Source organism: Myotis myotis, unplaced genomic scaffold (genome assembly GCF_014108235.1).
Source record: "Myotis myotis isolate mMyoMyo1 unplaced genomic scaffold, mMyoMyo1.p scaffold_m19_p_6, whole genome shotgun sequence".
Classification (NCBI taxonomy): domain Eukaryota; kingdom Metazoa; phylum Chordata; class Mammalia; order Chiroptera; family Vespertilionidae; genus Myotis; species Myotis myotis.
In genome coordinates, this window is record NW_023416368.1 from 2,919,975 (window position 1) to 2,943,470 (window position 23,496).

The 23,496-nt window shown below is 47.9% G+C and overlaps 1 protein-coding gene across 1 annotated transcript; it reads left to right on the forward strand.

The window, feature by feature from the left end:
* Positions 1–12,310: 12,310 nt before the first annotated feature.
* On the forward strand, positions 12,311–22,881 carry LOC118657831 (translation initiation factor IF-2-like; the record flags this gene model as incomplete). Its single annotated transcript, XM_036312482.1, has 2 exons — positions 12,311–12,775; positions 22,720–22,881. Coding segments are annotated over 2 exons (486 nt in total), but the record flags the coding sequence as incomplete, so codon positions are not given.
* Between the last annotated feature and the right edge of the window lie 615 nt (positions 22,882–23,496).

Here is a 23,496-nt window from a genome sequence, read left to right on the forward strand (position 1 = left end):
TGGAACCTCACGGTGAGGAAACCTCTCAGGAGACCTGGGAGTCCTGGAGAGAGAGAGAACCAGCCCTCTTAGTAAGATCCTGTAACAGAAAAGAAAGAACAACGGGGCTGCAGAGGAGGAGACTTCCCGGTGGGTGCGGAGGGCAGGAGTTCGCGGCGGGAAAGTGCCAGCGCAGGGAAGGAAACGCACTGAGCCCCCGAACCCCCAATCCCCAACCCCGCATTGTGAAACAGCAGGCCAGGCCCGATAAGATCCTACAAGCTCCACAGAAAGAACAGTCATAAGGAAACAGAAAGTAGAAAGTGGAGCCACGCCTTCACGATTCTGAACAAAACTGATTTTCAACCAGTAACTGCCAAAGCATTGATCAAGTGGGCGGGTAAAATGAGGACATTTCAGCCACGTCAGTTCTCAAAACGGTTTTACCTCCCACACCCCGTATCCCAGGAAGCTACCGGCACAGGGGCTCCTCCAGGAGGAGGAAATAAACCAAAAGAGGCAGAAATGGGAGGCCCGGCAGCCGAGGGGAAGGCTTCTCCTCCGCCCAGGGCGACCCTCGTAGGACCAGCCCACCTCGAGCCTCTGTAGCCATAAACCACACCTGGCCTGCTCCCGGCTACGACCCTCAGGGTGACCCGCTCAGCAGGTGGCCGGGCAGGGATGTGATAACGGGAGAAAGAACCCTGAGACGATTAGGGAAGTACCTCTTCTTTCTTTCTTTTTAAAGAATCCAGATGTATTTCCAACTTTAAAGTCTGAAAAAGTAAAACAAAACATTTTGAATCAAAGATTCGAAGACATGAATCGTGCCCTATTTTTTTTTTTAAAGAAGCACCTTTATTTTTATTTATGTTTATGTTTTTATTTTGAGGATATGTTTACCAAAGCTGGGTACAATGAAACAAGGAAGGGCTTAGGATAGAAGAAGCTACAGAGAGCCTAGCACCATCAGTGTGTGAGTCTGACCCAAAGGCGGGCTGTGGGCTTGGGCCCCAGCCTGCGGATCCACCAGTTTTGTCGCTGGAGTCTGGACAGCAAGAGTCGAGAGTCGTGCCCAGAATCAGGCAGGAGAGATGTTAGATTACCTCACACCCTCCAGACCCAAAGCCAGCTGCTGCGTGCTCCTTTGTTTGCTAAAGTTTGCGGGGGTGGTGTGTCACACCAGGAAATGTCCGATAGAATATAACACAAGCAAATTAATAATAAAAATAATGCAGGCCACACAGAATGTCCCAGTCACAGCATTAAAAAAAAAAAAGGAAAAGGAAACAAATGCAACTAATTTTTAAAATATATATATTTTTTATTGATTTCAGAGAAGCAAGGAGAGGGAAAGATAAAAACATCAGTGATGAGAGAAAATCATTGATGGGCTGCCTCCTGCACGCCTCCCTACTGGGGATCAAGCCCACAACCCGGGCATGTGCCCTGGGACCTTACCTGGAATCCAGCCCGGGACCTTTCAGTCCACAGGCCAATGCTCTATCCACTGAGCCAAACCTGCTAGGGCACAACTAATTTTTCCAAACCAATTTATGGAGGTGTGATAGACATACAGAAAGCTGTACAACTTGATGAGTTTGGAATAATGTGATTAATTCTAATAAGTTTTATGAAACTCAAGATAGCTGAATATTTTCATTTTAACATGTAATCAATGTAAAATTATTGAGATAGTTTGCACTCTTTTTTTTATAGATTAAAGTACTACATAGGTTATTTTGCACTCTTTTTAGTAACTTGCAAAAGGTCAGGTCTCTGGCAAATGGCACTTTGAATGAAAGTAGTTTGATGCCAGAGCCTGCGGTCTTAGTCACTACACTAACTACTCCATGTATTCATTCCTTCCTTGTAAAATTTGAAAGAGCTGGTCCATGCCCTCAAGGAGCTTCCAGGATAGTAAGGCCACAAGTGCTGTCACAAAAACAAACAATTCCTGGTTTGGAAGAGAGAAGTGAAATAACTCAGACTGGCCCAAAGGAGGACCTGGTCTTTGGCCTGGAGCGAAGGCCGGGTATTGATTGGGTTTCTCTAGTCATGGCAAATGGTATTTTCCAAGTTGGCCACAACCAACGAGGTCTCCTATCCTACCTGTCCTTCCTACAAAGTGGTATTGACTATCCTCCCATTGAGAAATGAGCTCTGTGGTCCCTTCCCTTGCAGCTGGGCGGGACTGTGTCTAGGGCAGAAGTGTGTAGGGCCTTGGTATGCCAGGGGTCTACCTGGGGTCTCCTGGCAGCTTGCTATTGGAGCCTAGTCATCAAGTTGGGAGGAAGGCAGGCCACGTGACAAGACCACATACAGGTGCTCTGAATGACAGCCTAGCTGAGGGCCAGCCAACAGCCAGCTTCAATTGCCGGAGTCTGGAGCGAGGAAGTGCAGGGTAATAAGAAATATACTTGGTCTTTGTCCCCAGGTCCGGGCACGGCAGGGAGCTCCTAATACCCCTGGGAGTTCCTGAGTGATAGGAGTGTCTTATATGACTCAAAGACAAGACGACCTTTTCAACTGTACCTGAGTTTATGCTAATGAGGTGACTCATACGGGTCCCTAATAGCTTCAGGGTGGAAGCCGGTTGCCAGATAAATGAGGGCTGGAACCTTCAGCAGCACGCCCCAACCCCCACCTCGGGGAGAGAGACAGGATGAAGGTCAACCAGGTGACCGGTGATTTAATCAATCCACCTGTGAAACGGAACTCCATAGGAAAACCCTGAAACAGTGAGGCTGCAGGAACTTCCGGGTTGGTAAACATTAGTCCTGGTAGGGCCGTGTGCCCAGAATTCACAGAGAGAGGGCATGGAGCTCTAATTCTAATTCTCATTCTCCCCAACCTCGGACCTTGTCTTTTCAGCATTGATTGAAGTATAACTGACATAAAAAAAAGAGAGAGAAGCATCACTTTGTTGTTCTGCTTACTTATGCATTCACTGGTTGCATCCTGATGGGGATGGCACCCAGGACCTCAGCGTAACCAGACAACGCTCTAACCAACTGAGCTACCGGCAGGGCCCAAAGCTGTCCATACGTCATGGATACGAGGTGAGTGTGGAGATAAGTGTACACTGGGGAAGCCATTATCGCGATCTATGTCACGAGCATACCCATCACTCCCAAAAGTTTCCTCCTGCCTCCTTCACTTTGTGTGTGTGTGTGTGTTTTAATACTTCGTTGTTTTAAATTTTTTTCCAGTTTTTTAAAATTTCATTTTTAAATTTTTTCAAGTACAATTGACATTCAGTATTATTTTGTATTAGTTTCAGGTGTACGGCATAGCGGTTAGCCAGTGGTTCTCAACCTTGGCTGCACATTAGAATCACCTGGGAATCTTTTTAAAATCCTGATTTCTGGGCCTCATCCTCCGGAAATTCTATTTCTTTGGTACTCATGTTGTGGCCTGACCCCATAACAAAGAAACAGAATTTCTAGAGGATGAGGCCCAGAAATCAGGATTTTGAAAAGATTCCCAGGTGATTCTAATGTAGAGCCAAGGTTGAGAACCACTGCCTTAGTGTCTCCAATCTGCCTTCTTGTCCAGAGAAAATTATGGCCCAGAGACTGACCAAAGTAACGCAGCCTCAAGCAGAGCTGAGACTGAAAGTCGCCTCCCCTGCGAGACTGAGTTTTTAACCAGATAGCGAGATGACAATTCACATGATAACAATGAAGGAATTTATGGTCTCTGTCCTGGCGCCCAACACATTTCGTTGTGCCCCAGGGGGTCCATAAAAAGGAAAGTTACAAGTTACCCAGACAGTTCAAGGGTATGTTATCATAGATGCAAAGAGACAGATAGGCTCAGTTAGGGTAAAGGTTGACCTTGTCAGTGAAGATACTGGCCTAGGACATAACTGCCCACCATAACTGCTTTTATTTATTTTTATTTTTTTATTGTTTTATTATTTTTTTTAATATATTTTATTGACTTTTTTTACAGTGAGGAAGGGAGAGAGATAGAGAGTTAGAAACATCGATGAGAGAGAAACATCGATCAGCTGCCTCCTGCACATCCCCCACTGGGGATGTGCCCACAACCCAGGTACATGCCCTTGACCGGAATCGAACCTGGGACCTTTCAGTCCGCAGGCTGACGCTCTATCCACCGAGCCAAACCGATTTTGGCTATTTTTATTTTTAAATATATTTCTTTATTGATTTCAGAGAGGAAGGGAGAAGGAGAGAGAGAAACAGCAATGATGAGAGAAAGTCATGGATCCACTGCCTCCTGTACACCCCCTTACTGGGGATTGAGCCCACAACCCAGGCATGTGCCCTTGGCTGAAATTGAACCTGGGACCCTTCAGTCCCCAGGCTGATGCTCTATCCACTGAGCCAAGCTGGCTAGGGCATAACTGCTTTTAGTTAAAGTTTCATTTCAGACCATCCTTTGTGGTGACTTTAGGTCTCTGAGTTTACAAGACCTCCACGCAGGCCTCCCCTGAGCTTGTCAGGTCAGCATGTGGCCCCTTTCAACCACATCATATAAGCGTCGTCATGTAGTATTTGCCCTCTGTGTCTAGCTTATTTCGCTCAGCACCTGTATCACAAATGGTGGCATTCCCTTCTTTCTTAAGGCTAAATAATATTCCATTGTATCCTATTCACCTGGCTGTTCATTTATAACAAACCAGTAGTCCTAAGTATGGTGGTTTCCTAAGTCTGTAAGTCATTCCAGTGAATTATCAAACCTGAACCGGGGTTGAGGGAGCCCCTGAATTTACAGCCAGGCTGCCAGAGCCTGAGTGGCCCCATGACTCGTGGCTGGCCTCTGAAGTGGGGCCCTCTTGTGGGACTGAGCGCATGAGCCTGTGGACTCTGACGGTAACTCCGGGTAGTTAGTGTCAGAATTGAGTTGAGCTGTTGGACGTCCCGTTGGCTGTGCTGGAAAATTCAGGAAGCCTTCCAGACGACAGCAGCCCTAGCCGCCGTCCGAATGCAAAAACCCGAGCGTCCCCCGTGAGACGCACGTTAGCCGAGCCCACTCAAGCCCCGGAACAGAGGGATGATAACAAAACAATTGTTGTTTGACGGCATGTATACGTTTACTAGGTTATGGGGTGATCTGTTATGGAAACATGGTAACTAAGGAGTATCAGGGATTCCGGGGGGGACACCCCAAAATCAGAGGTGAAAGGATGGGAAGGCGAAGGGCATGCTGATGGGGCATCCTCCGCTGTGGTTCTCGGGTTGACGGGGACGGAAAGCTCCTCTGGATTCGGGGGAGAGAGAGAGGAATGTGAAGAACACTGGTGAGCTCACAGAATCAAAGGAGAAGCGGAGTAAAGAGGACTCAGAAACGAGAGGGCCCAGCCCACGCTGGGACACTGATGTCACATGAACTCAGACCCACCTGCCTGAGGATGCCACCCCACTCAGGTTTCCCTTCTTGGCACAGGGAGGGGGATTCTGGTTGGTACGGTTTGGTTAGCTACCCATCCTGTTGGGGAAAAAGGGAGGGAGGAGCCCGGTGACTCACAGCCCACCAGAACCACAGGAACGGGGTAGAGGAAGTCCCCCCGAAAGAATGGGAAGTTGTGGCTGGGCAGGCAAAACCAAAGGCTATCTGCTGAATTCATCAGGATTAGGCTCAGTGCGCATGACAGAGACCTAAGTGACAGCGGCTTAAACAAGATCAGTTGATCTCCCCCTCCTGCGTCAAAATCCAGAGGCAAGGAATTCGGGCCAGTATGCTCTTGTTACCCGGAGAGTCTCAGGGCCCAGCTGCTTCCTAATGTTCCAGGATGGCGCTCCAGGAGCACATGCAAGTTCCAAGCACAGGACGCAGAAACCAAGGTGAAAGGCAGCAAAGGGGGTGAAACACTTCTTGCATCCCATTGGCCGGAACTTAGTCACCTGATCATAAAGCTGCATGCAGGTTGGGAAATATAGGCCCTGCTGAAGATTCTATGACCCCTCTAAGGAAGAGAAGAGTGGACCCCAAAGGACAATGATCAGGTCCTGCCACACCCACCACATGCCATCTGGCTGCCTGGTACTCACATGCACACACTTAGTATTTTTAATGTTCCCATCCATCATAGGGTAACCGTCATCATCTCACACTCAGCGAGAACACAGGCACCGTCCTCAGGAGACAGACACAGAAGCAGGTCCAGGTGCTGCCGTGGCTCCAAGTCCAGGGCGGCTTCCTTCAGCCCCACCTCAATGTTTGCGAGCCGAGGACCAAACCGAAGTTTAACTGGCGCCAACTCAATTCTGACACTAAAAAGGAGGAAAACGCCCGGCCGTTCATTGGCCAATGCTCAGTGGTTGAGTGTTGACCTGTGAACCAAGAGGTTGCAGTTTGATTCCCGATCAGGGCACAGGCCCGGGTTGAGGGCTCCATCCCCAGTGTGGGGCGTGCAGGAGGCAGCCGGTCAATGGTTCTCTCTCATCATTGATGTTTCTGTCTTGCTCTCCCTCTCCCTTCCTCTCTGACATCAATAAAAATACTTAAATTTTTTTTTTTTTAATGAGGAAAAGGATAAGAAAAGAGATCTAAAAGATTTTAAATAACAATAATATGATATGCAAGCAAGACAACGCAGATGGATACTATGTACATTCCCCATTTCCAGTCACAAGCCTGTGGCCACATTCATCGCTTCCCCTTCTCACTACCCTTTCTGACATCCCCTCGCCTTTGGCCAGCATCTAAGTCAGTTAATTTCTTCACTCACAACTTCATTGCTCAAAGGTCTGAGCCCTCCATGGTCCAGCCTAAAGGGATTCTGGTATCTTTTTAAATCTTCACCTATTACTGGGTAAGAAATGACTCCCAAGTTTAAAGGTGTGTAAAACAACAATAAATAACAAAGCGTCATGGAGAATGACCAGTTCCCACCCCCTTGTCTACAGTTGCCATTTAAATGTAGGTAAATGTCTCCAGTCTCTTTTACAATGTATCAGTTCCCTTTCACTCTCTTTTTTTTTTAAGTATTTTTTTTTTTTAGTTTCACAATCTTGATTTTGCTGGCTGCATCATTGTGGATGTCCAGGATGTTCCTCTGTAATTACATATACAGGCCTGATAGATCCAGGTTCAGTTTCTCCCCCCAATTATATTTCATCCGGAGTTACATGCCTAGTTGTTTCATTCTGTGACGTTAACAGTCATTGATGATCATGGCTAGACTCATTAATTCATTAAGGGCTACAAAATGGTGGTATTCTGAATCTAGCATCCCTGTTTTACATCATATATATATAGATTTCAGAGAGGAAGGGAGTGGGCGAGAGAGACAGAAACATCCATGATGAGAGAGAATCATTGATCAGCTGCCTCCTGCACAACCCCCACTGGCAATGGAGCCCACAGCCTGTGCATGTGCCCTGACCAGGAATCAAACCTCATCTCCTGGTTTATAGTTCCATGCTCAACCACTGAGCCACACTGGCTGGGCCCCTCTGCAAAAAGAAACATACCCTTATCAACTACTTGCTTACCTCTAGTACAAATTCATTCAAGTAATATAGGATATATATTTCATTTCCCCCCTTTATTTACTATTTTACAAAAATGAGTTTGTCTCCAAGCATTTTCCAAAGGTGCCCAGGGAGGTGGTTTTCTTTGTTTGGTTTAGGAAATGAGTACTGTACTGGGTTGAATAGTGTTCCAGAAAAGCCGTATCCACCTGGAACCTCAGAGTGTGACTTTGTTTGGAAAGAGGGTCTTTGGAGATGTAGTTAGTTAAGACGAGGTCATGCTGGAATAGGATGGGCCCTCAATCCAATGGCTAGCGGGTGTCCTTACAGGCAGAGAAGAGGACACACAGGTACGCACACCGAGGGGGCCATGTGCAGACAGAGGCAAATTGGAGTGACGCAGCTGCAGACCAAGGGACGCCGAGGAGTGCTGGCAGCCGCTGGACGCTGGGAAAGGCAAGGAAGGGTTCTCTCGGAGAGTGGACATGGCCTTCGGAGTGGGCGTGGTCCTGCCAACACCTTGATTTTGTACGTGTAGCTTCCAGAGCGTTGAGAAAATACATTTCTGTTGTTTTAATCTGGTTTGTGTTAATTTATGATGGAAGCACTAGGAACCTACTAAAAATACCATAATAAACTCAGGGACTTGCCCATATTTGCTATGTTTCATTCCACTGTAGTCATTTTCCTTACTGGTGCTCAAATGGTCTCAGTTTTGGCCAGTGGGAACCTCTCGAAGTTGGCTCCGGAGTCTCTTGGACTCAGTCTATGAGAACGTCTCTACAAGTTCAAGGCTCACCTTGTATGTTGTCTGCCCCAGTTGGGCTCTCTGCCTTTCCGTGGGAAATGGTATTTGGAGATTCCACTGGGCTCTGGGGGTGCTCACAGCTATTAGGTTGGCCCACATAGCGAGGCCTTCTCAGTGAATAGAACTGGAAAATACACACGCACTCATATATTTTTAAGATAAATACATATAAATTCATGCCACAATTACAATTACAATTCAGGATGATAGCGTTTTTGTTTAACTTCATCGAGCTTATAGGGAAAATCCTTTCTCCCGTGCCAAAACTCCTTTTCAATAACACCAACGTCATACTCATTACAGAACACACACACAGATATTTCAGAATACCACCACCTATGCCGCCACCAACAATGTGACCCCTGAGAACAGTTTAGATGTGTGTTGCAGGCTTTCTTGTACAGTTAAGTCACAGCTGAGCTTTTCCCTGGACTGGTTCCTCTCGGAGTGTTACTCACTGATTGGATATACAGGTTCATCGGTTCCATTTGGCTTTGGGGTTTTAGGGATTTAAATTTTGTTTTATATGTAAAACATTTACATGGCTCCAAACTCAAATTCTTCTATAAATAGAGAAGTATAGTTTCTATGTCTATATCCTTGACCCCATTCCTTCCCTCACTACCTGTAACCACTTTAAAACAAATTTATGGTTTATCCTTTTATTTAAAGAAAAAACAAACAAAAGACCCCCACGACCCTATGAATATATATATTTGCACCTATATGTATGTGTCTATATATGTGTGTATGTGTATGCATGTCTTTCAATACATACTTTTTGTCCCCTTACTCCTTTCAGTAAGAACGACCCCATACTGGTAAATGTGTCAAGGACGCCCATTGACCTTGATCTGTTGAAACAACGCGCCAGGTGCCTGGAAAGAGCCCTTGGGTGGGAGACTGGAAACTTGCGTTTTCTCAAAATGGAAACTGAGCTCGCCTGTTTAGATCCACCCCACCCTTCCAAGCCTCCACGGGAATGAGCGAAGGCATATAAATAACTTCTGACCAACATTCGGGATCACTGTGTCCATCCTCTCTTCCAGCAGCATAATCAAGTTGTCTCATTCTTTGGGTTGCTTGTGGTCCACAGTGAAAGATTATTAATTATAACGATGATTAATGGTTCCATGAAACGTGCATTCGAAGGGCTCGAGGGCTCCTCTTGGGAAAATAGCGACCACCTCCTGGGCGCCGTCTCCACCTGGGACTGTGCGGGATGCTGTGCAGACCTGCTCTCCCTTATTTCTCACAAAAACTCTGCAAGAGGGGGTCCCGGTCCTCATTTTACAGACCCAGCTGAGAAGTTGACGAACTGGAACCTGGCTTCCCCGTGCTTTTCTTACTGGGTTAACCTGAAAGGAAAAAGGCTTTTCATTCATTCATTCATTCATTCATTCATTCATTCATTCATTCATTCATTTTGTGGCTCGGATCACAGGAGAGATGATGGTAGGCAAATCCCCTGGATCCTGTTGGTCAAAGGTGAATAAATTTCCCTATTTGCCTCAACCTCTTTTCTCCTCCCTGTAGGGACATACTTTTCACGCTGACTTATAATTAGTTCTGCCCGTTAGTTTTTCAAATTATAATTAGCAGAAGGTCTTCCCAGAGAGGCCAGAAAGTTGAGGGGCTGAGTTAAATGTTACATGAAGCGGATAGGGTTAGACCGATTCACCAGCTTACTCAATAGCTTGGAACTAGTTAACCTTGATTGTATATTAAACCGGAAATCTTGTTCGCTTTCCTTTGTGTTCTCTTTGATCTCTCACTATGTCTAATTACAACAGGCTTCTCACCTTGCTCAGTTTAGTTTTGTGGAATTTTGTTTGTCATTGTTCATGGCACTTAAACGGCTTGTTAAAAATGCCTCATGGCCTCAATGGCATTTAGAGACAAAGGAATGAGTAGCCAGGGAACACACACACACACACACACACACACACACCTCACATTGCCACAGCCCATCTGGTCTCTCAGCATAATTCTAATAAATAGGACAGCCAGTTCTCCACTGTGAAAAGCTTTACAGGCTTCAGAATAAATTTAGCTGATCTCCAAACATGTTTATTCATTGTTAGACTGATTGGGGCAATTTTTCCGTGAAGACTCTAGGCATTAAAATGTTTCAATTATTTTCCTAAAAACTGTATAAAGGCCCGGATGGTGTGGCTTAGTGGTTGAGCATCGACCTATGAACCATGAGGCACGTGCCTGGGTTGCAGGCTCGATCCCTAGTGGGAGGCGTGCAGGAAGCAGCTGATCAGTGATTCTCTCTCATCATTGATGTTTCTGTCTCTCTCCCTCTCCCTTCCTCTCTGAAATCAATACAAATATATTTTTTAAAAAACTGTATAAAGAAGTTTTCATTTTGCTTTTTTGGAAGGGTAGCTTGAAAAAATAATAAATAGTTCAGCAGCATGTGCTCTGCAGTCCTCAAAGACAGGATCCACTGTGCACTGAAAGGCAAAAATAGCTCACAAGAAAGGGGAAGTGAGCTTTTCAGTGTCAACAACACATGTGGGAAAATATAAGGCTAAAAAATAAGGGAAACTAAAAGTTTGTGCAAATCCTTTGAAAAATATTTCTTTAGTAATAAAACTAATCCAAGGCTAAAAACTCTAAAATATTTATTTAAGATGGTCTTGACCTGAAATACAATGGATAGGAAATATAGGATGGCTGAGCATTAAAGAGGACAATTCTTTTATACATTAGACATCTAATGTAGATGTAGCCCAATGAATAGAGCATAGGCCTGAGGACTGAAGGGTCCCTGGTTCGAGTCCAGTCAGGGGCACATGCCCGGGTTGCAGGCTCCATCCCCAGTAGGGGGTGTGCAGAAGGCAGCTGATCCATGACTTTCTCTCATCATTGATGTTTCTATATCTCTCTCCCACTCCCTTCCTCTCTGAAATCAATAAAAATATACATAAAAAAGAAAAAAGAGCACTGGCTGGTTTGGCTCAGTGGATAGAGCGTTGGCCTGAGAACTGAAGGGTCCCGGGTTCGGTTCCGGTCATGGGCACATGCCCAGGTTGTGTGGGTTTGGTCACCAGTGGGGGACGTGCAGAAAGCAGCCAATCGGTGTTTCTCATCATTGATGTCTCTATCTCTCTCCCTCTTCCTTCCTCTCTGAAATCAATAAAAATATATTTAAAAAAAGAAAAAGAAAAGATAAAAGAGAAACAATAATGCTGAATAGATTATAGAAGAATAAAATGAAGATTTTAAGAAAATGATTTTGAATGTGAATTCATTTCAGGGTAGAGAATTTTAAAATGACTTTTAAAAATTATTGCAAACTTATTTTGGGGCAAAGGATTTTGACATTTAAATCCATTTTCACACTTGCTTTCTGTTCTTGCCACCTTAACGGACTTAAGACTTGCATTTCATTATCAGTGAAACTCGTTTGTCCCTCCTGTACCAAATTCCCAGACTTCCTCGTGGGTAGGCAGAAGTAATGACATAAAATACTTTGTCTGAAACTAGAAGGAAGGTATCTACCTTCACACCACACAAACCTTTGCTAGGAACCTATGTGCTTAAGTTGGAATGTAAAAACTCACTGTCAACCCCTTCCCCAAAGACCCAGAACAGCAGACGTTTTGGAAGTTTCAATATTTTTACTTTTCACATCAGGGGCTTTAACTAATATCAAAATGATGAAAAATCAAACTTTATATAATGGACACTGAACAGGAATGGCTGGGACCACAAGCGATCTACGGGGGGCGAATGTTCTGTCCGTTGGCCCCAAGAAGCTTCGCTTAGTTTGCTTTTTATAGCTGTGTGAAGACGTACCTAACACAAAATTTACCCTTCTAGTGCTTTTTTAAGCGTACAGGGCATTAAGTGCGTTCAGGTTGTGTGCCTCTCCCATTCCAGTTCACGCGTCCCCGCCTCCCTTTGTTTTTATTCTCTGGCTCACCAGTAGGGGGCGGCCGCAGCCAGCGCACCAGCCGCCCTCCCGGAGACACCGCCCGCGCATGCGCGTCTCACCTGCGGGAAGGTGACCGGGGGCGGGGCCGGGGGCGGGGCCGTGGCGCGCAGGCGCGGCAGGGCATTGTGACGTCAGGCGGGGCGGCCGGGCCCGGAGCGGGCGGTGTCTCCCGGTGGCGCTTCCCACAGGGTGACGCGCGGACTCCCCTCCCCGCGGCCCGCCCGCCGGCCGCCTCGCCGCCGCCTCCCTCGCTCCCTCAGCGCGCCGAGCGCGGGCCAGCGGCCGGGGCGGAGGCCCGGGGGCGACGCGGGGCCTGTTCGAGGGCGGGCGGCGGGCTTCCGAGCGCCGGGCGGCTCGGGTTCGCGGCCGGGCAGTGCGCGGCGGGCCGGCGGCGGGCGCGGGGTCTATATGGCGGCGGCTCTGTCGGGCCTGGCTGTCCGCCTCTCGCGCTCGGCCGCCGCCCGCTCCTATGGGGTCTTCTGCAAGGGGCTGACCCGCACGCTGCTCATCTTCTTCGACCTGGCCTGGCGGCTGCGCATCAACTTCCCCTACCTCTACATCGTGGCTTCCATGATGCTCAACGTCCGCCTGCAGGTGGGTGAGCCGCGCCCGCCGGCCCCTCGCCCCCGACCCTCCCCGCGCGCCGGTCCGCCCCCTCGCCCGGGGCGACGGAGATGCCGTCGCGGCTGCGGGTCTGCATGCGGCGGAGTGCGTGCCTAGCGCCGTGCCTTTCTCCTGCCACCCGCGGGAGGAAGCCCCGCTGCGGGCATTGTTGTCCCCGTTCTGCAAACAGGCGGGGGGCGGGTGCGGGCGGGGGGGGTGGGGGCTGGAGCGCTGGCCTCGGCTAAGGGCCTGCTGCCGCGGCGCGGGCCCGCGGAGAGGTGGGGGGGCGGGGGAATGAGGCCCAGAAATCAGGATTTTAAAACGATCCCCAGGTGATTCTAATGTGCAGCCAAGGTTGAGAACCACTGTTCTAGTGGGAGGAGAAGTCGTCAGATGGAGAATTACTCCTTTCTAAGTGTGTTGTCATACGTGACTGTAAAAGAAAACTCGGTACATGATGCTGAGAATTAGTTTTGTACCATTAAAAAAGTCACCTTTCTCTCTCGTGCCCGTATGTTTATGACCACCTGCCTAGTCCGGGCCGCCGTGGCCACTCACCTGGACGATCACTCCGCCTCCCGTCTGTGTTCCTCCAGGTGGAAGGTCATGTCATTCTTCACAGAAAAAAACAAAAACAACCCACACAGAACTTTGCATTGCACACAGAATGCAGGTCTGACTTCGCTTCCTCTTTCTAGACGATCACCTAGCTTGTTTCTTGCTTACTGTTCTTTTTCACACTTTGCCATCTACCATCTACCATCTGGCTGCACCAGGCCCGCACCGGCCCCAGGACGTTGGCAGTTTTTTGCCACCTCGAGTGCTCCTTCCCGGCTTGTTGAGTGCTGGCACCTTTTCCCTCTTCAGTTCCCGTCTCAGAGAGGACCTTGGTGATCACCAACCCTGTTGATGGGATCTTGCTCTTCATTGCAAGAGTGCTGCAGGCTTGTTTGTTTCAGATGCAATAAGGGATCCAAATCTCTCATTGTTTGTAGGGCAGGGAAATAATCTGCAAAGGTTATTCCAGTACACATTTCATAACTAGGAACCGACAGGCTAATGATTGAGGGTAAGTGCGTTTCGAAGGAGGGAGATTGGCTCGGTTCCAGGGGTGTGGGCAGTCAGGAGAGCTCGGTGCACCAGTCCCCAAAGCCCATCGGAGGTCACTTGGTGGACTTGAGGCCACGTAATAGTCCAGGTGCCGCACAGCTTTAGTGAATCGTGGGAGCTGAACGCTCTCCGAGTCCACCGTGGGCCTTTGTCATCGGGTCAGGGGTGAGTGGGGGTGGGGGTGCACACGAGGTGGTGGCCAGGGACCTGGGGAAGGGCTAAGAACAGGGTGGGGATTTTAGGTGTGATCTCGGTTTGATCAAGTGCAGCAGCAGCCATGTCACGTACTGAGGGGGACGGTGGGAGTGGGGTGTCTCTTTTTGACTGTAATAGCTACATCTGCTACTTTAAATTCCCCTGCAGGTTTAGGGTTTCTGTTCATTTGCGGAAAATCACTAACGTCCCTGATTTGAGGGTTTAGTTGTTCTGGCCTCTGCTAAAGGGAAGTGCAACAGAAAATAGAACCTGAGGAAAGGGGACAGCCCTGGCTCACCGCTTTCCTTTCACTCAGAACACCGCACCCGTCCTCTCCGTTCCCCGGGCGCTGGGATCTGTTTTGCAAGCAACAAGGAACAAAGGACTCCATTCCCCCATGTTCACTTAGAACCCCCAACTCATTTGGAGGGCAGCGGCACATTTTAAGGAGGTTGACATCTCTTTACTGTGAAAGATGATTAAACGAGAAAACAGTTGCAAAAGGTCTTATAAACCGGGAAGGGTTAAGATCTTGCAATACGGTGTGTAAGCAGCCTTAGTCTAGAGCCATTAGCATCCTGCTTACTTGTACAGAATCTGAAATACATGGCAGTAAAAAAACTGAGAACTCATACGAACTACTAAGTGTAGTAAAGGCAAGGTAGGAAACTGTACTGAGAGCCTATGGTAATTGATCAGCCCTGCCGACACCTCAGTTATGTGGCCTGCAGGAAGAATCAAGTGTCTTAGCCTCAGCTCACCCAGATTCTTAAAACTACTAAAAGAGAGGGAATAAAGAGGAACAGTTGGAGAGCAGAAGGCACGTGGAGGTTGATGATAGCTGTCAAACTGCATTGTCAAGTGTCCTTGTGCTCCTACGATGCCACCGTCAGCCGCCCTGCCCTGTGCTCACCAGGCCTGCGCCCCTTCCTTCGGCCCCTCCCTCTTCTCATTCTGTTTCTAACTGCTCCTCATATCTTCTTTTTCTGAATGACTGTCTGAGTCCATAGCTCATGTGTTTCAGTGCTCACCTATCACTTGAAAACCACATTCATTCATTCTAGTCAGGAAAATAGTCCAGGAAGGCAGGTGAGGATGGGGAAGCAGTCAGAGGGAGCCTCATTGATAAGATGGCATTTGAGCAAAACTTTGAAGGAGGTGAGGCTCTTAGCCTCAGAAATGTCAGGGTTAGAAGGGTACTGCGCTTTCACAGAGAAGGCCCTCTAGCTGGCGCAAGCCTCGTGTTCCGGAACAGTAGGCAGTTGGCCATTGAGGAAGAAGGTGGCAGGAACCCGCATCGTGTTGCTCAGTGGTTTAGTGTCGACATATGAACGAGGAGGTCATAGTTTGAATCCCGGTCAGGGCACATGCCTGGGTTTCAGGTTCAATCCCCAGTAGGGGGGTGTGCAGGAGGCAGCTGATCAATGTTTCTAGCTCTCTCTTCCTCTCCCTTTCTCTCTGAAACCAATACAGATATGTTTTTTTAAAAAGTGGCAGGAGATTCAGACTGAAGTTTAGGGGAAGCTCACGTGGTGTCTTATAGGCACTGAAGGACTTTGGCTTCCACTCTGATGAAATGACCTGAGGACTGAACAACTTCAAAAATTAGTAAAGATCCCAAACCCTCGTCCCAGGGTCAGTTGCAGTCTGACATGAATTTTATTCTGTTGCTCGATTTCCATCAGGTTTCTAGAAGAGAACTGGGGGAAATTATAGACGATTAAGAAAACATTATAAAAGCTTAAAAGCTTTACAGAAGCTTAATCGACCAAGTCAAAAGCAGGAGCTCCGTTAAACATAGTTTGTTCTGGCTTCTGAGATAGTGAACAATTATATACTTTGGGATGATAAATACCAAACGTATAGGAAGCATAGAAATACTATGGAATCTTTTCTGTCAACTGAATGCTTTAAGCACAGTTCATAAACTGAAACACTTCCAACCTTGTAACATTTGAAAGAGGGCTACAGTGAACACCTGTATCCTTGACTCAAGCTTATTTATTTTTAAATAATATTTTTATTGATTTCAGAGAGGAAGGAAGTGGGGGAGAGAGCGATAGAAACATCAATGATGAGAGAGAATCATTGATCGGCTGCCTCCTGCATGCCCCACACTGGGGATTGAGCCTGCAACCAGGCATGTGCCCTGACTGGGAATTGAACCCTGACCTCCTGGTTCATAGTAGACACTCAACCACTGAGCCACACCAGCTGCACAAGTTTGGGGTTTTTTAATTGATTTTAGAGAGAGAGAGAGAAACATGGATTTGTTGTTCCACTTATTTATGCATTCATTGGTCGATTATTGTATGTGCCTTGACCGGGGATCGAACCTACAACTTTGGTGTGCCGGGACAACACTAACCAACTGAGCTACCCGGTCAGGGCAGGTTTTAAAGTCTTACAAGTGCAGACAGATATTAGAGTGTATGAGTTAGATCATTATGTGCTTATGTTAAAACATCCACCATATGTAAAGAAAAGCACGTTTAGCACAGCCAGCGTGGTTCAGTGGTTGAGCGTCTACTTATGAACCAGGAGGTCACGGTTCAATTCCTGGTCAGGGCACATGCCTGGGTTGTGGGCTCAATCCCTAGTGTGAGGCGTGCAGGCGGCAGCTGGTCAATGATTTTCTCTCATTATTGATGTTTCTATCTCTCTCCCTCTTCCTTCCTTTGTTAAATCAATAAAAAATATATACATACTTTTTAAAAAGCAAAACAAGTTTAAAGTGGGCCCTAACCTTATACCTTATATAAAAATTTACTCAAAATGCATTAAAGACCTAACAGTAAGAACCAAAACTGTAAAACTCTTCTGGAAGAAAACATAGGGGGAAAGCATGATACTGAATTTGGCAGTGATTTCTTGCCAAAAGCAGAGGCAACAACAAAAAAATTAGACTTCATCAAAATTAAAAATGTTTGTGCATCGAAGGACACTATCAAGAGAGTGAAAAAGACAACTCACAGATGGGAAAAAGTATTTGCAAACAATATATCTGATAAGAATTAACATCCAGGATATAGAAAGAACTCAGCTCAACAACAATGAAAACAATCCAATTCAAACACCGGCAAAGGATTTGAAAAGACAGTTCTCACTTTCCCTTCCCTAACCTGAGCTATTAACGGCTACAGATGGCCAGTTACCCACGAAAAGGCGGACACGTCCATGTCCTCATCCAGTGGTCACCTCTCTGTCCTCTGCCTTACAGATCCCCTCAGCAGCATCTGTCACTCCTCCCTAGCACTCGGGGTGGCCACAATCACTGCTGTTTATTGGATGCTCTGGGGTGCCGGTCAGAAAAGATGCGGGTGCTCTTTCACACACTGAGTCCTCCACGTTTGGAGGTAAGGGCGTGGCCCGGAGTCCCCAGCTGGCCTCGGAGGTGTGAGCCGTGTACCTTTGGCAGCAGGTGATAGAATGAGGAACGGGGTGGTGGCTCAGGAGGCTGCACAGCTGGCTCCTCGAGGGCCGGTGTGATGCTGAGTGTCTAGAGCGGCAGGAATCGGTGCTGCAGTGCTTCCTGTGGTCATGATTCAGCTTGCTGTAGACAGGACAGAGTCCTTCCTGCTTCGCCCCGAAGCTGGGAGCAGTTGGAGGAATCCGGTTCAGCCACACCCTGGTCTGATCATTCAGTCATGAGCTCAAGGGTGTTAAGGTGAATGAATGATGGTCACGCCTGAAAGCTGAGGAGGCGGGGATGGTCTTGCTGTGTGTTTGCGCACCATCACAGGCGGGACCCTGCTCCGAGCCCGTTGTCACCGACCTGGCTGAGCAGCCCCTGTCGTGTGGCCGTGCCTCCTCCCAGGCCCCTTTGGGAGCAGCCTTGCCGGCTGGATTTCAGAAGCTTCGAGGCCAGGATATTTTTAGTATCCAGACCATCAGGTTCCTGAGGCCATTAATAGCTCAGGTCAGGGAAAGGAAGGTGACGGCAGTCCAAGAGGGCAGCAACTGCCTAAGTGGGTCAGCCTATTGTCACCAGCGGCCACTGCCTCTAGCTGGCAGGGATTTTTGTGGAAGGTGACTTCTCATGGCTGCACTGAGGATCCAGGACACACCAGACGGTCTTGATTTCTGTGCGCCTCACCCACTCCAGCTTCTGTGGCTCCATTTTCAACCTTTGCCATATATTTTGGGGGAGGAGGAGGGGGAGAGAACTAGTTCAGGAGTCTCCTCACAGTCCAGCACTTTATTTTCCTGAATCATACTGTCTTGAGCTTTAAAATAGACTCCTCCCTTCATTCTAGTGGCTCAGTTTTGGGGGATAAGTTTGTGTGCCATGATTTATGCTGCTTATTATGTTACTAGAGGCCTGGTGCACGAATTCGTGCACAGGTGGGGTCCCTAGGTCTGGCCGGCGATCAGGGCTGATCGGGGCTATAGGAGGTTGGCTGTGGGAGCTTACTGACCACCAGGGTGCAGCTCCTGCATTGAGCGTCTACCTTCTGGTGGTCAGTGCACATCATAGCGACCAGTCGACTGGTCGTTCGGTTGCTTAGGCTTTTATATATATAGATAGGCGTAACACGGGAGTGAGAGATGATGGCATAGCTGGGGCCAAGGAGAGTTCATTACATGATCATGTGTGCTTTACTTACTACAACACGATGTACCAACATATGTGTAATATAGTGAAATAAACACAAAAAAATGCTTTACAAATGACTTGTCTGGAAATTGTATGAAAGTTATTCGTGTCTCTCAAGGTAGAAGTAGTGTGTGTAACAGCCTAATGTCAGAAGAGCTGGCTGGTGGAGGGCTCAAAGCCAAATGTCTTCACTGAGCTGAAGCTTTTGTTAATAGAATTAAGTGCATAGTTTATAACTGAACTTACTGAAGAACTAGAAGATCTAAAGCAAAAAATTTATTCTATCCTTATTAAATACATCATTACTTTATTGATTCAAGGAATGGTGCCTTATTTAAAACATTTTAACACAATTCTGGGAATATTTCATCTTCTGAACAGTACTAAGTCCTTGTACAAGGACATAATAGAAGTGGTTAGAAACTAATTTTCCTGGGAGTTGGCCCATATTAAATGACCTGCTTTTCTTAAGAATTTTTTAAACCTATATTAAAATGTATTAAAGGCATATTAGAGAATGCTTCCATTTCAGGAAAATGTTCAGTCTTAGTGTATTTCAAATTAGTAAACTAAATGTAAGATTTGACATAATATACTTTGGAAGTTAATTTGAGAGAGTCTGTCAAGAGAAGTTAATTATATTTGACTTGATAAATTTTGAAAATATTGTTTTGAGTTGTAGACAGAATTCACACTTACAAGAATTGCACCTCCTGCCCTAGCCGGTTTGGCTCAGTGGATAGAGAGTCAGCCTACAAACTGAAGGGGCCCGGGTTTGATTCTGGTCAAGAGCACATGCTTGGGTTGTGGGCTTGATCCCCATAGGGGGCGTGCAGGAGGCAGCCAATCAATGATTCTCTCTCATCATGGATGTTTCTTTCTTTTTTTTTTTTTTTAATATATTTTTTATTGATTTTTTACAGAGAGGAAGAGAGAGAGATAGTCAGAAACATCGATGAGAGAGAAACATCGATCAGCTGCCTCCTGCACATCCCCCACTGGGGAAGTGCCCACAACCCAGGTACATGCCCTTGACCGGAATCGAACCTGGGACCTTTCAGTCCGCAGGCCGACGCTCTATCCACTGAGCCAAACCGGTTTCGGCTCATCATGGATGTTTCTATCTCTGTCTCTCTCTCCCTTCCTCTCTGACATCAATAAAAATATATTTAAAACAATAAAAAGAATTGCACCTCTTGCCCTGGCTGGTGTTGCTCAGTGGTTGAGTGTCGTCCCATGCATTAAGAGGTCACCGGTCAGGGCACATGCCCTAATTTCGGGTTCGATCCCCAGTGGGAGGCATGCAGGAGTCAGCTGATCGATGGCGCTCTCTCCTTTTCCCTTCCTCTCTGAAATCAATAAAAATATATTAAAATAAAAAAGATTGCACCTCTTAAAAGTTCTCATCACAAGAACAAAAAAAACACACCTATAACTACAGTGATGTATGTTGATTATGGTGATCATTTTGCAATATATACAGATACAGAATGTTGTACACCTGAAGCTAATGAATGTTATGTCATTTATATCTCAACTTAAAAAAGATTGCACCTTACATTTGTATATTGCTTTATATTTTCCAGTTGTATATAGAGTAATGGTCACACTGCTAGCAGAAAGTTTTGTGCATGCCCCACAGATTTATATAGGGTGTCCCCAAGAAATGTATACACACACTTTGCATAATGTTAAAGGCAGTGCTTGTTAAAATATGTCTCATTTTCAAAATTGAGCTGTCAGCTGTTACAATGTGTTCCAAAAAATGTAAATACACTCTGGCTCCCATTAGTAATTCCAGTGGGTTAAATCTGAAAAGAAACATCAATTTAGGTGTGTATACTTTTTTGGGGGACACCCTATTTACATATACTATTTATAAACTATGTATTTTGCTCTACCAAAATATGGCATGTATTATAAAGCATAGGAAAAGTCAAAAGGGGGTGAGATGGAAATGAACTAGGCAGAGATGTTCTGATATAGTCTCCCATGCTCCTTGAGGTGGGGTCACCCCATGACGGCTGGAAGGTTGTGTGTAGTTTTCGAGGTTTACCTGGAGCTCACTAAGCTGTTTGTGCAGGGAACACATGTATGTAAAACCTCTCTTTTCGATCACTCAGTGCAGTTGGCGTCTCCCTCCCTGGTGGCCCTGGTCTGTATGGTCTTTAGGTCTCGGAGATCCTGGCCATGTGCCCTCAGCATGACCATGTTCTGTCCATGTCCAATACCGCTTCCCAAGGCTGGCCTCAGAGTGCCATCCTCCAGCTCTGACATCTCTGAGATGAGGTCTTTATTTTATTATATATTTATTAGAGGCCTGGTGCACGAGATTTGTGCACTGTGGGGGAGGTATTCCCCCTCAGCCCGGCCTGTGCCCTCTCGCAGTCCAGGAGCCCTAAGGGTTTGTCCACTGATAGCTTAGGCCCGCCAAGGAGTCGGACATTCTTAGCGCTGCTGTGGAGGCACCACCAGCCTTGAGCTGGCTTCTGGCTGGGCAGTGCTCCCCCTGGGGGAGCGCACTAACCACCAGGGGGCAGCTCCTGCATTGAGCGTCTGCCCCCTGGTGGTCAGTGTATGTTATAATGACTGGTCGTTCCACCGTTCGGTTGATTTGCATATTAGCCTTTTATTATATAGAATAAGATAGGATGTATGTAGTTATTTATTTATTTTTGTTAATCCTCACCTGAAGATATTTTTCCATTGATTTTTAGGGAGAGTGGAAGAGAGAGGGAAAGACAGAGAGAAACATTGACGTGAGAGAAACTCATTGATTGGTTGTCTCTTGCACGAGCCCTGACCAGGGCCTGTGCCAGGGAGGAGCTTGCAAACAAGTTACGTGCCCTTGACCGGAATCGAACCGGGACCCTTTGGTCCTTAGGCCGACACTCTATCCACTGGGCCACCCTGCTAGGGGAAGATGAGGTCTCTTAATCTAGGTGCTCAGCGAAGCCCCAGTCCAGCTCTCGGTGTGTCCCTATCTGAACACCTCCCCACTCTCAGTTAATGGCCCCTCGTGACCCAGAATTGAAAGTCAGAAGAAACCTCTGGGTTATCTCATCCTCTTCTACGTCGGGTCAGCCACTACCTTGAAAGAAATACTTTCTCTCCTCGTTGCTCTCACAGCCCTACGCCGTCGTTTTCCCTGCGCTGTTGGCATAGCCTCCCGATTGGCCTCATGCGGTTCCTTTCCCGTCTACCCACCGCACTGCCGCCAGAGTAATTCATCTTAACCGCAACCTAGCACGCGGCAGGGACCCTGTGTCTCCCCACCCGCTGCAGAGGCCGTCCAGGCTCCTGGTGCCAGTGGCTGTCCTTCCCGCTTGGCTCCCATCCTTAGCCTGTGCCTTCCACTCCGGCCTCCACAAGAGGCTGTTTTCTTCTCACTGTGCTCTCCTTCCGTTTCTAAACCATTCGCACACGGAGGCAGCCTCACAGCCCAAAGAGGCTCCTGGTTCCCAGGGTTCGTTAGCTTCCTGCCTCGGTTGCTCCGTGCCCATAGCCGGCCCCTCTCACTGCAGCCGCTTCTCTCGCAGGGACAGCCTTATCTCTGAATTGGGTGCTTGTGGTGTTGCTTCTCGACTGTTCGCTCGTGGGCTTTGTCCGTGTCGCAGCAGTGGGAGGGCTTGGTCAACACCGGACCCAAAAGTAAAGTCGCCTCCGCTCCTTGGAGTGGCTCGTCCCAGCGGAGCTCTGAGCGTCATCTCATTGGGGCCCTGCAGGGAAGGCCTTGGCGGCGCCATGGCCTCGTCCAGTTCCATCCTGGTACAGGGAGGGCACTTTATTAAACCAACACACACAACTGCTGCTGTGCAAAAACAAACCCAGGGTTATGTTTAAAGTGCCGTTCGGAAGCTATGTGAATGCAGTGCTGTTCTTCTCGTAATCTTTCATTGGCAGGTTGTCGTCCTGTTTTCCATCAAAGGCAGGGCTCGTGTACGAGAGGCCTTCCTGTTTGTTAGGAAATAGCTGTGTGTGACTCTCTGGACTCCTCGTCACTGTGACACTTCAATGTGGTTGTCTGTTCCAGGTTCATATCGAGATCCATTGACGACCTTCCACCGACTGGCACAGGCGTGTCCTGGGGCCCCCGCCGCAGAAACGCAGCATGAGGGACGGGACAGGGACTCTGGGCACCTGCCTCGCGAAAGTGCCGCCAGGGGACTCGGCCAAGCGACCGTGTAGCCTTCGAACACAGGAGAGCCCTCGCCCACCAGGCGTCCCTTCCTGGGCGAAGCAGCCTGCGGGTGATGTTCATGGAAATTTACAAAATGAGACATTATCATTGGAAATGAAAAGTGACCCGAGTGAGGCCTGGCTTCACAGTGGCACCAAAGTGCTTGCATATTTGAAAGAATCATTAAGAAGAAATTCGGCTTCCACGGCGGCTCGGGGCCAGACTGTGGATCTGTTCTTTGCTCCTGCGGAGGAGTGTTTTGCTGGGGTGTCCTGTGGTGTCGAGGCGGCCCTGGTGAGGGACTGGCTGGGAGGCGGGCCCAGGGCCACCAACAGCCACAGAGGCCAGTGCCGCAGAGGAGAGCCTGGGCGGGCAGGACTGCCATGCGGCTTGCGGTCAGGAATGGGCATCTCTGCGGGCGCACCGAGGGCTCTTCTGGAGGGGCGAGGCTCTGGCCGGCATTCGGTCCTGTCCACAGCGCGGCCCGAAGTACTCCCAGCGATGGCAGCGCGTTTCCCGGCCACTCGGCGCCGCACTGCCCGAGCAGACAGAGCGCACCCCGGACCTCCGCGGACCTGCCGCAGCGCCGGCACCTCGGCTGTGCAGGCTTCTGAAGCAGCAAAGCCATTA